General features: G+C 44.1%; 1 protein-coding gene across 1 annotated transcript in view; it reads left to right on the forward strand.

The window, feature by feature from the left end:
* The window catches only part of kcnn3 (potassium intermediate/small conductance calcium-activated channel, subfamily N, member 3), a 129,024-nt gene extending 121,084 nt beyond the window's left edge, over nucleotides 1-7,940 (forward strand). Inside the window, exon 10 of the mRNA XM_071396533.1 lies at nucleotides 7,278-7,940. Coding sequence (XP_071252634.1) covers nucleotides 7,278-7,652 — 375 coding nt within the window. The 3' untranslated portion in view covers nucleotides 7,653-7,940. The remainder of the gene's footprint in view (nucleotides 1-7,277) is intronic.
* Nucleotides 7,941-12,012: the final 4,072 nt, after the last annotated feature.

Below are 12,012 nucleotides of genomic sequence, written 5' to 3' on the forward strand. Positions count from 1 at the left end.
TTCAGCCTTAACTCTCTCTCTCCTTTCTTATTCAGCCTTGACTCTCTCTCCATTCTTATTCAGCCTTGACTCTCTCTCTCTCCTTTCTTATTCAGCCTTAACTCTCTCTCTCTCCTTTCCTATTCAGCCATTGACTCTCTCTCTCTCCTTTCCTATTCAGCCTTGACTCTCTCTCTCTCCTTGCCTATTCAGCCTTAACTCTCTCTCTACTTTCTTATTCAGCCTTGACTCTCTCTCCGTTCTTATTCAGCCTTGACTCTCTCTCTCTCCTTTCTTATTCAGCCTTAACTCTCTCTCTCTCCTTTCCTATTCAGCCCTTGACTCTCTCTCTCTCCTTTCTTATTCAGCCTTGGCTCTCTCTCTCTCCTTTCTTATTCAGCCTTGACTCTCTCTCTCTCCTTTCTTATTCAGCCTTGACTCTCTCTCTCTCCTTTCTTATTCAGCCTTGACTCTCTCTCTCCTTTCTTATTCAGCCTTGACTCTCTCTCTCCTTTCTTATTCAGCCTTAACTCTCTCTCTCTCCTTTCCTATTCAGCCCTTGACTCTCTCTCTCTCCTTTCCTATTCAGCCTTAACTCTCTCTCTCTCCTTTCTTATTCAGCCTTAACTCTCTCTCTCTCCTTTCTTATTCAGCCTTGACTCTCTCTCTCTCCTTTCTTATTCAGCCTTAACTCTCTCTCTCCTTTCTTATTCAGCCTTAACTCTCTCTCTCCTTTCTTATTTACATTTACATTTAAGTCATTTAGCAGACGCTCTTATCCAGAGCGACTTCTTATTCAGCCTTGACTCTCTCTCCTTTCTTATTCAGCCTTAACTCTCTCTCCTTTCTTATTCAGCCTTAACTCTCTCTCCTTTCTTATTCAGCCTTAACTCTCTCTCTCTCCTTTCCTATTCAGCCCTTGACTCTCTCTCTCTCCTTTCCTATTCAGCCTTGACTCTCTCTCTCTCCTTTCCTATCCTATTCAGCCCTTGACTCTCTCTCTCTCCTTTCTTATTCAGCCTTGACTCTCTCCTTTCCTATTCAGCCCTTGACTCTCTCCCTCTCCTTTCTTATTCAGTCTTGACTCTCTCTCTCTCCTTTCTTATTCAGCCTTGACTCTCTCTCTCTCCTTTCTTATTCAGCCTTAACTCTCTCTCTCTCCTTTCTTATTCAGCCTTGACTCTCTCTCTCCTTTCTTATTCAGCCTTAACTCTCTCTCTCCTTTCTTATTCAGCCTTGACTCTCTCTCTCTCCTTTCTTATTCAGCCTTGACTCTCTCTCTCTCCTTTCTTATTCAGCCTTGTTTCTCTCTCTCTTTTTTCTTATTCAGCCTTAACTCTCTCTCTCTCCTTTCTTATTCAGCCTTGACTCTCTCTCTCCTTTCTAATTCAGCCTTAACTCTCTCTCTCCTTTCTTATTCAGCCTTGACTCTCTCTCTCCTTTCTTATTCAGCCTTGACTCTCTCTCCTTTCTTATTCAGCCTTAACTCTCTCTCCTTTCTTATTCAGCCTTAACTCTCTCTCCTTTCTTATTCAGCCTTGACTCTCTCTCTCTCCTTTCTTATTCAGCCTTGACTCTCTCTCTCACCTTTCTTATTCAGCCTTGACTCTCTCTCCTTTCTTATTCAGCCTTGACTCTCTCTCTCTCCTTTCTTATTCAGCCTTAACTCTCTCTCTCTCCTTTCCTATTCAGCCCTTGACTCTCTCTCTCTCCTTTCCTATTCAGCCTTGACTCTCTCTCTCTCCTTGCCTATTCAGCCCTTGACTCTCTCTCTCTCCTTTCTTATTCAGCCTTGACTCTCTCTTCTTTCCTATTCAGCCCTTGACTCTCTCTCTCTCCTTTTCTATTCAGCCTTGACTCTCTCTCTCTCCTTTCCTATTCAGCCCTTGACTCTCTCTCTCTCCTTTCTTATTCAGCCTTGACTCTCTCTCCTTTCCTATTCAGCCCTTGACTCTCTCTCTCTCCTTTCTTATTCAGTCTTGACTCTCTCTCTCCTTTCTTATTCAGTCTTGACTCTCTCTCTCTCTCCTTTCTTATTCAGCCTTGACTCTCTCTCTCTCCTTTCTTATTCAGCCTTAACTCTCTCTCTCCTTTCCTATTCAGCCCTTGACTCTCTCTCTCTCTCCTTTCTTATTCAGCCTTAACTCTCTCTCTCTCCTTTCCTATTCAGCCCTTGACTTTCTCTCTCCTTTCCTATTCAGCCCTTGACTCTCTCTCTCTCCTTTCTTATTCAGCCTTGACTCTCTCTCTCTCCTTTCTTATTCAGCCTTGACTCTCTCTCTCTCTCCTTTCTTATTCAGCCTTGACTCTCTCTCTCTCCTTTCCTATTCAGCCATTGACTCTCTCTCTCTCCTTCCTTATTCAGTCTTGACTCTCTCCTTTCTTATTCAGCCTTGACTCTCTCTCTCCTTTCTTATTCAGCCTTGACTCTCTCTCCTTTCTTATTCAGCCTTAACTCTCTCTCTCCTTTCTTATTCAGCCTTGACTCTCTCTCTCTCCTTTCTTATTCAGCCTTGACTCTCTCTCTCTCCTTTCTTATTCAGCCTTGACTCTCTCTCTCTCCTTTCTTATTCAGCCTTGACTCTCTCTCTCCTTTCTTATTCAGCCTTGACTCTCTCTCTCCTTTCTTATTCAGCCTTGACTCTCTCTCTCCTTTCTTATTCAGCCTTGACTCTCTCTCTCCTTTCTTATTCAGCCTTGACTCTCTCTCCATTCTTATTCAGCCTTGACTCTCTCTCTCTCCTTTCTTATTCAGCCTTAACTCTCTCTCTCTCCTTTCCTATTCAGCCATTGACTCTCTCTCTCTCCTTTCCTATTCAGCCTTGACTCTCTCTCTCTCCTTGCCTATTCAGCCCTTGACTCTCTCTCTCCTTTCTTATTCAGCCTTGACTCTCTCTTCTTTCCTATTCAGCCCTTGACTCTCTCTCTCTCCTTTCCTATTCAGCCCTTGACTCTCTCTCTCTCCTTTCCTATTCAGCCCTTGACTCTCTCTCTCTCCTTTCCTATTCAGCCCTTGACTCTCTCTCTCTCCTTTCTTATTCAGCCTTGACTCTCTCTCCTTTCCTATTCAGCCCTTGACTCTCTCTCTCTCCTTTCTTATTCAGTCTTGACTCTCTCTCTCCTTTCTTATTCAGTCTTGACTCTCTCTCTCTCTCCTTTCTTATTCAGCCTTGACTCTCTCTCTCTCCTTTCTTATTCAGCCTTAACTCTCTCTCTCCTTTCCTATTCAGCCCTTGACTCTCTCTCTCTCTCCTTTCTTATTCAGCCGTAACTCTCTCTCTCTCCTTTCCTATTCAGCCCTTGACTTTCTCTCTCCTTTCCTATTCAGCCCTTGACTCTCTCTCTCTCCTTTCTTATTCATCATTGACTCTCTCTCCTTTCCTATTCAGCCATTGACTCTCTCTCTCTCCTTCCTTATTCAGTCTTGATTCTCTCCTTTCTTATTCAGCCTTGACTCTCTCTCTCCTTTCTTATTCAGCCTTGACTCTCTCTCCTTTCTTATTCAGCCTTGACTCTCTCTCTCTCCTTTCTTATTCAGCCTTGACTCTCTCTCTCTCCTTTCTTATTCAGCCTTGACTCTCTCTCTCTCCTTTCTTATTCAGCCTTGACTCTCTCTCTCCTTTCTTATTCAGCCTTGACTCTCTCTCTCCTTTCTTATTCAGCCTTGACTCTCTCTCCTTTCTTATTCAGCCTTAACTCTCTCTCTCCTTTCCTATTCAGCCCTTGACTCTCTCTCTCTCTCCTTTCTTATTCAGCCGTAACTCTCTCTCTCTCCTTTCCTATTCAGCCCTTGACTTTCTCTCTCCTTTCCTATTCAGCCCTTGACTCTCTCTCTCTCCTTTCTTATTCAGCCTTGACTCTCTCTCCTTTCCTATTCAGCCATTGACTCTCTCTCTCTCCTTCCTTATTCAGTCTTGATTCTCTCCTTTCTTATTCAGCCTTGACTCTCTCTCTCCTTTCTTATTCAGCCTTGACTCTCTCTCCTTTCTTATTCAGCCTTGACTCTCTCTCTCTCCTTTCTTATTCAGCCTTGACTCTCTCTCTCTCCTTTCTTATTCAGCCTTGACTCTCTCTCTCCTTTCTTATTCAGCCTTGACTCTCTCTCTCCTTTCTTATTCAGCCTTGACTCTCTCTCTCCTTTCTTATTCAGCCTTGACTCTCTCTCTCCTTTCTTATTCAGCCTTAACTCTCTCTCTCCTTTCTTATTCAGCCTTGACTCTCTCTCCGTTCTTATTCAGCCTTGACTCTCTCTCTCTCCTTTCTTATTCAGCCTTAACTCTATCTCTCTCCTTTCCTATTCAGCCCTTGACTCTCTCTCTCTCCTTTCCTATTCAGCCTTGACTCTCTCTCTCTCCTTGCCTATTCAGCCCTTGACTCTCTCTCTCTCCTTTCTTATTCAGCCTTGACTCTCTCTCCTTTCCTATTCAGCCCTTGACTCTCTCTCTCTCCTTTCCTATTCAGCCTTGACTCTCTCTCTCTCCTTTCCTATTCAGCCCTTGACTCTCTCTCTCTCCTTTCTTATTCAGCCTTGACTCTCTCTCCTTTCCTATTCAGCCCTTGACTCTCTCTCTCTCCTTTCTTATTCAGTCTTGACTCTCTCTCTCCTTTCTTATTCAGTCTTGACTCTCTCTCTCTCTCCTTTCTTATTCAGCCTTGACTCTCTCTCTCTCCTTTCTTATTCAGCCTTAACTCTCTCTCTCCTTTCCTATTCAGCCCTTGACTCTCTCTCTCTCTCTCCTTTCTTATTCAGACTTAACTCTCTCTCTCTCCTTTCCTATTCAGCCCTTGACTTTCTCTCTCCTTTCCTATTCAGCCCTTGACTCTCTCTCTCTCCTTTCTTATTCAGCCTTGACTCTCTCTCCTTTCCTATTCAGCCATTGACTCTCTCTCTCCTTTCTTATTCAGCCTTGACTCTCTCTCCTTTCTTATTCAGCCTTAACTCTCTCTCTCCTTTCTTATTCAGCCTTGACTCTCTCTCTCTCCTTTCTTATTCAGCCTTGACTCTCTCTCCTTTCTTATTCAGCCTTAACTCTCTCTCTCCTTTCTTATTCAGCCTTGACTCTCTCTCTCTCCTTTCTTATTCAGCCTTGACTCTCTCTCTCTCCTTTCTTATTCAGCCTTGACTCTCTCTCTCATTTCTTATTCAGCCTTGACTCTCTCTCTCCTTTCTTATTCAGCCTTGACTCTCTCTCTCCTTTCTTATATAGCCTTAACTCTCTCTCTCCTTTCTTATTCAGCCTTGACTCTCTCTCCTTTCTTATTCAGCCTTGACTCTCTCTCTCTCCTTTCTTATTCAGCCTTAACTCTCTCTCTCTCCTTTCCTATTCAGCCCTTGACTCTCTCTCTCTCCTTTCCTATTCAGCCTTGACTCTCTCTCTCTCCTTGCCTATTCAGCCCTTGACTCTCTCTCTCTCCTTTCTTATTCAGCCTTGACTCTCTCTCCTTTCCTATTCAGCCCTTGACTCTCTCTCTCTCCTTTCCTATTCAGCCTTGACTCTCTCTCTCTCCTTTCCTATTCAGCCCTTGAATCTCTCTCTCCTTTCTTATTCAGCCTTGACTCTCTCTCCTTTCCTATTCAGCCCTTGACTCTCTCTCTCTCCTTTCTTATTCAGTCTTGACTCTCTCTCCTTTCCTATTCAGCCCTTGACTCTCTCTCTCTCCTTTCCTATTCAGCCTTGACTCTCTCTCTCTCCTTTCCTATTCAGCCCTTGAATCTCTCTCTCCTTTCTTATTCAGCCTTGACTCTCTCTCCTTTCCTATTCAGCCCTTGACTCTCTCTCTCTCCTTTCTTATTCAGTCTTGACTCTCTCTCTCCTTTCTTATTCAGCCTTGACTCTCTCTCTCTCCTTTCTTATTCAGCCTTAACTCTCTCTCTCCTTTCCTATTCAGCCCTTGACTCTCTCTCTCTCTTCTTTCTTATTCAGCCTTAACTCTCTCTCTCTCCTTTCCTATTCAGCCCTTGACTTTCTCTCTCCTTTCCTATTCAGCCCTTGACTCTCTCTCTCTCCTTTCTTATTCAGCCTTGACTCTCTCTCCTTTCCTATTCAGCCATTGACTCTCTCTCTCTCCTTCCTTATTCAGTCTTGACTCTCTCCTTTCTTATTCAGCCTTGACTCTCTCTCTCCTTTCTTATTCAGCCTTGACTCTCTCTCCTTTCTTATTCAGCCTTAACTCTCTCTCTCCTTTCTTATTCAGCCTTGACTCTCTCTCTCCTTTCTTATTCAGCCTTGACTCTCTCTCTCTCCTTTCTTATTCAGCCTTGACTCTCTCTCTCCTTTCTTATTCAGCCTTGACTCTCTCTCTCCTTTCTTATTCAGCCTTGACTCTCTCTCTCCTTTCTTATTCAGCCTTGACTCTCTCTCTCCTTTCTTATTCAGCCTTGACTCTCTCTCTCCTTTCTTATTCAGCCTTGACTCGCTCTCTCCTTTCTTATTCAGCCTTAACTCTCTCTCTCCTTTCTTATTCAGCCTTGACTCTCTCTCCATTCTTATTCAGCCTTGACTCTCTCTCTCCTTTCTTATTCAGCCTTGACTCTCTCTCTCTCCTTTCTTATTCAGCCTTGACTCTCTCTCTCTCTCCTTTCTTATTCAGCCTTGACTCTCTCTCTCTCCTTTCTTATTCAGCCTTGACTCTCTCTCTCCTCCTTTCTTATTCAGCCTTGACTCTCTCTCTCTCCTTTCTTATTCAGCCTTGACTCTCTCTCTCTCCTTTCTTATTCAGCCTTGACTCTCTCTCTCTCCTTTCTTATTCAGCCTTGACTCTCTCTCTCTCCTTTCTTATTCAGCCTTGACTCTCTCTCTCTCCTTTCTTATTCAGCCTTGACTCTCTCTCTCTCCTTTCTTATTCAGCCTTGACTCTCTCTCTCTCCTTTCTTATTCAGCCTTGACTCTCTCTCTCTCCTTTCTTATTCAGCCTTGACTCTCTCTCTCTCCTTTCTTATTCAGCCTTGACTCTCTCTCTCTCCTTTCTTATTCAGCCTTGACTCTCTCTCTCTCCTTTCTCATTCCCTTTTTCATTCTCTTACTCAATCCTCCATATCTCTCCAGTGATTGGGTTAATTCTAATTGAAGTCAGTCAATTCAGGAAGTAAACTGAAATTTAAAAATTCTTCCTGAATTGAGTGACTTTAATTCAAATTGACCCCAACCCTGCTGATGTCATTGCTAAATGATCTCCCTCTCTTCCTGTGTGTGTGTGTGTGTGTGTGTGTGTGTGTGTGTGTGTGTGTGTGTGTGTGTGTGTGTGTGTGTGTGTGTGTGTGTGTGTGTGTGTGTGTGTGTGTGTGTGTGTGTGTACAGATGCAAAGTGTGATGTACGAGCTGATGTCGGAGCTGAACGATCGCAGTGAGGACCTGGAGCGGCAGATGCTGTCTCTGGAAACGCGGGTGGAACAGCTGACCGCCGGCTTCAGTGCCCTGCCTGCCCACCTGTCTGCCACGCTGTCTGCCCAGCACACCACCTTGCTCCACCTGCTCCGAGAGAGGGACTACAGAGGAGGAGGATGGGGAGGGGGAGGTGCAGGTGGAGGAGGGACAGCCCTGGTCCCTGTTGCTCAGCTGACCCCTGCCCATGCCCTGACCCCAAGCCCAACCCTGGCCCCAGAGCCACAGCAGGCCCCAGAAGGAACCATAGAGGGCAGCACTAGTCCCAATACTAGCACCTCCAGTTGTTGAAGAGAGGAGGAGGATGGGAAGGGGAAAGAAGAGGTGAGGGTAGAGGAGGAGATAGAGGACTAGTAGGAATACGGGATGAGGAGGTCAGCCCCAATACTAGCACCTCCAGTTGTTGAAGAGAGGAGGAGGAGGATGGGAAGGGGAAAGAAGAGGTGAGGGTAGAGGAGGAGATAGAGGACCAGTAGGAATACGGGATGAGGAGGTCAGCCCCAATACTAGCACCTCCAGTTGTTGAAGAGAGGAGGAGGAGGATGGGAAGGGGAAAGAAGAGGTGAGGGTAGAGGACCAGTAGGAATACGGGATGAGGAGGTCAGCCCCAATACTAGCACCTCCAGTTGTTGAAGAGAGGAGGAGGATGGGAAGGGGAAAGAAGAGGTGAGGGTAGAGGAGGAGATAGAGGACCAGTAGGAATACGGGATGAGGAGGTCAGCCCCAATACTAGCACCTCCAGTTGTTGAAGAGAGGAGGAGGATGGGAAGGGGAAAGAAGAGGTGAGGGTAGAGGAGGAGATAGAGGACCAGTAGGAATACGGGATGAGGAGGTCAGCCCCAATACTAGCACCTCCAGTTGTTGAAGAGAGGAGGAGGATGGGAAGGGGAAAGAAGAGGTGAGGGTAGAGGAGGAGATAGAGGACTAGTAGGAATACGGGATGAGGAGGTCAGCCCCAATACTAGCAACTTCAGATGCTGCAGAGAGGAGGAGGATGGGAAGGGGAAAGAAGAGGTGAGGGTAGAGGAGGAGATAGAGGACCAGTAGGAATACGGGATGAGGAGGTCAGCCCCAATACTAGCAACTTCAGATGTTGAAGAGAGGAGGAGGATGGGAAGGGGAAAGAAGAGGTGAGGGTAGAGGAGGAGATAGAGGACCAGTAGGAATACGAGATGAGGAGGTCAGCCCCAATACTAGCACCTTCAGATGCTGCAGAGAGGAGGAGGATGGGAAGGGGAAAGAAGAGGTGAGGGTAGAGGAGGAGATAGAGGACTAGTAGGAATACGGGATGAGGAGGTCAGCCCCAATACTAGCAACTTCAGATGCTGCAGAGAGGAGGAGGATGGGAAGGGGAAAGAAGAGGTGAGGGTAGAGGAGGAGATAGAGGACTAGTAGGAATACGAGATGAGGAGGTCAGCCCCAATACTAGCAACTTCAGATGCTGCAGAGAGGAGGAGGGAGGGGGGATGGGTAAGGGAGGGCAGCCAGAAGCCCAGCACTAGCTCATCCAGCTGCTAAGGAAAGGAGTAGGGAGGAGGGGTGGGATAGGGGAGGAAAATAGAGGAGTGGGGGAAATGGGGGAGGGCGAGGGAAAGGATCAGAGATAAGAGGCTGTGAGAGGGAGGGTGGGATGGGAGGTAGAGAAGGTGAGGGATAGGAGAGGCAAGGAAGTGGAGGGAGGTTGGGAGAGAGAGAAGGGGATGAAAACGGAGAGGGGGGAAAGGGGGATGAAGGGGGAAACAGATAACCAAGACTAATTACAGAGGTCTTTAATGGAGTCCAATCTAATGACAGGAAAACGTCTCCCTCTCTTTTTCCATTCGTCCCTCTCTATCCCTCTTTCTCTTCATCTCATTCTCTCCCTCCATTTCTCTCCCTCCCCTCCCTCCATCAGGAATGATCGACTATGACTTTTTGTCCTTATGATCTATTTTCTATCTAACTGCTACTTGTGTGGTAACGAGCATCCCTTTAACGAACCATTTAATCAACGACCATAATACATACTAAACACCACACACGCACGCACGCACACGCACACACAAACACACACAACACACACTCTCCATTTGTATGCCTACCTTTTAACACACACCTACACACACACCATGGCAACATAAACACACCACAACAAAATACACAGCAAACACACACACACACACACAAAATAGCACACAATATTGCGCAGCATACTATAGTAGACTATAAAACACTATAGTACAGCCTATACTATAGCCTATATACTGCCAAGCAGACAATGCACTAAGTCCAACTGAAAAGAACATACTGCCAGGCATTTATTACTTGACACAGAGAGCATAGACACGGTCCAAGGAAACACTACTGCCATATTTCCTTATGCACACACGTTCACAAAACTCTGTTTTAATGAATGTATGCTGTACATTTCAAACCACAAGCACACAGTTTGCACAGGGGCACAGATATGCCTAAACCCACACACATACACGCTGAACCACACCCACATGCGGACACACACACACACAATCTACCAAAGTGCTCTCTCTCAAATGGACTACAAAAGAGAGGCAGAAGAGGATGTCACTGGGGAGATGGGAAGAGGAGTTTCAGATTTCCTGACAATGTTTTTCAAGGAACATTGGATTTGGACTAGTACTAGTGCTTTATGGACTGCACTTTTCACTGTGCTCGATGGACTGCCATAGACAGGAAATGAAGGAATATTAACCAGACAAAGGATACAGGCCATGGCAAGAGAGAAACGGTTGCTTACAAAACTTAACCCTATAGAGGGAGAGACTATATATCTGAGAGAATAATTATTATGATGTAATGGAATAAGATACTATTTTTCTTCTGTAAGCCCTTTCTACGGAGACCATTTTGAAAACTGTCTTATAGTGACATTCTGTGGCCGGAATACTGAGTTACACCCGCTTGGAATATTGTACTGTACAGTATACTGTTACTGAAATCTACATAGCTTTGTATTGCTCAGTCTTTTCTACCATTACAATTTAACGGTTATAGCTAATATCTACTATTATTATACTATAGTATTCTTCTTATTCGTCCTGACAATTATGCTAAATGTATTAATTATAAACTTTAATAATAATAAATAATGGACATGGGAGGTGCGTTTGAGGGTGAAATTATTTTGTAATTTTATTTTATCAGAGATAATGAATAAAGTATATATCTATATAACATCACTGAGTTATTGGGTGAATTTTGGCTTGCCTGTTCTTTCTTCTTTCAAATCATTACAGTTTACCTGCAGCATAAAAACTACTCTGACTGTAGAAACCTGTCCTGTTCCGAAAGGTTGCTTGATCAAATCCCGACCTGACAAGGTAAAAATCTGTCGTTCTGCCCCTAAGCAAGGCAGTTAACCTCCCTGTTCCCCGGGCGCCGAAGACCTGGATGTCGATTAAGGCAGTTCTCCGCACCTCTCTGATTCAGAGGGGTTGGCTTAAATGCGGAAGACACATTTCAGTTGAATGCATTCAGTTGTAGAACTGACTAGGTATCCCCCTTTCCCTTTCCTTTTCCTATGTCAGAATACCTGCTTTTATTGGCAACACAATGTGGCCTACATGCTAAAATGCAAGTGTTTTCTTTCCCCAGTCCAATTTACACCTCACATTGTTGTTATAATGGCAATCTGCACTTGTTACATACATTTGACATAAATGAATGATATAGTTATTGATTCTTGAAGAATATAACTTACAAATGCTTATGTTACAATAGTTATATTTTATTTGTTTTTAGTCTCATCCTTCAGCTTCACTCAACCCCTCCCATCTATCTCAGAACACCATCCAGTTTTTCTATTTGTATAATCTGGAAGTAGAAGCCTAAGTGTTGTTGTCCGTTAGTTTACTCCAATTTATAAATTCCTCATGAGCTTAGTTCAACTGTCACACCCCATCAGAACCTAAAATATAAACTTGTTTGACTAAAATGTTTGTAAACATTGTAAATGTAAACAAACACTGTATAGCCTCAAAAGATGGTTAAAACGATCATGTTGATATTATGGATGATCACTGCTTGCATCCAAAGCTATGTCTATGAATTTGAGAGTGGTTACATTTCTTCAGGTCCATCCCTCAGCTTTTTACCAAAACAGAGGCGGGTCATCTGCTTTGTTATTGTTTTAATTGGCACTTTAAAGAATCTAGTTGCAGCTGCATAAGGAGTGTTTGAAGACGTGTTATGGTGTGAAATTGTATTTGTTCCTTGGAGATACAAAATGTATTGTATATCAATGTAAAAAGTTGAATAATTTAATGTTAGATAAAACAAATGTAGCCTGTCTGTCCAAATAATTATTTTGGTCCCCAAGAAGAGTAGAGTTGGTTGGGGAATGTTCAAGACTGTAAACACATGACGTCACTGTTCTTCTGTCACTAGCTCGTCATGAACGCACTTCTTTGTTTTTGGTAGCTGAGATCAAAAATCAACAATGATAGTGACGCGTTGCTGTCTACCTACATTTTGCAATATTGTTTAGTTTAATAGCTTTTTAGTTGCTGTTTTTGTCTCATTCATTTGTTTATTTAGAAATGACAAATCACTGACGAACATATATCGTTTTTTATTACTTGTTAGCTAGCAATGGCTATCGAAACCTCTAAGCTTAACGTAAACTCACGTAAAC

This window comes from Salvelinus alpinus, chromosome 4 (assembly GCF_045679555.1).
Source record: "Salvelinus alpinus chromosome 4, SLU_Salpinus.1, whole genome shotgun sequence".
Classification (NCBI taxonomy): Eukaryota; Metazoa; Chordata; class Actinopteri; order Salmoniformes; family Salmonidae; genus Salvelinus; species Salvelinus alpinus.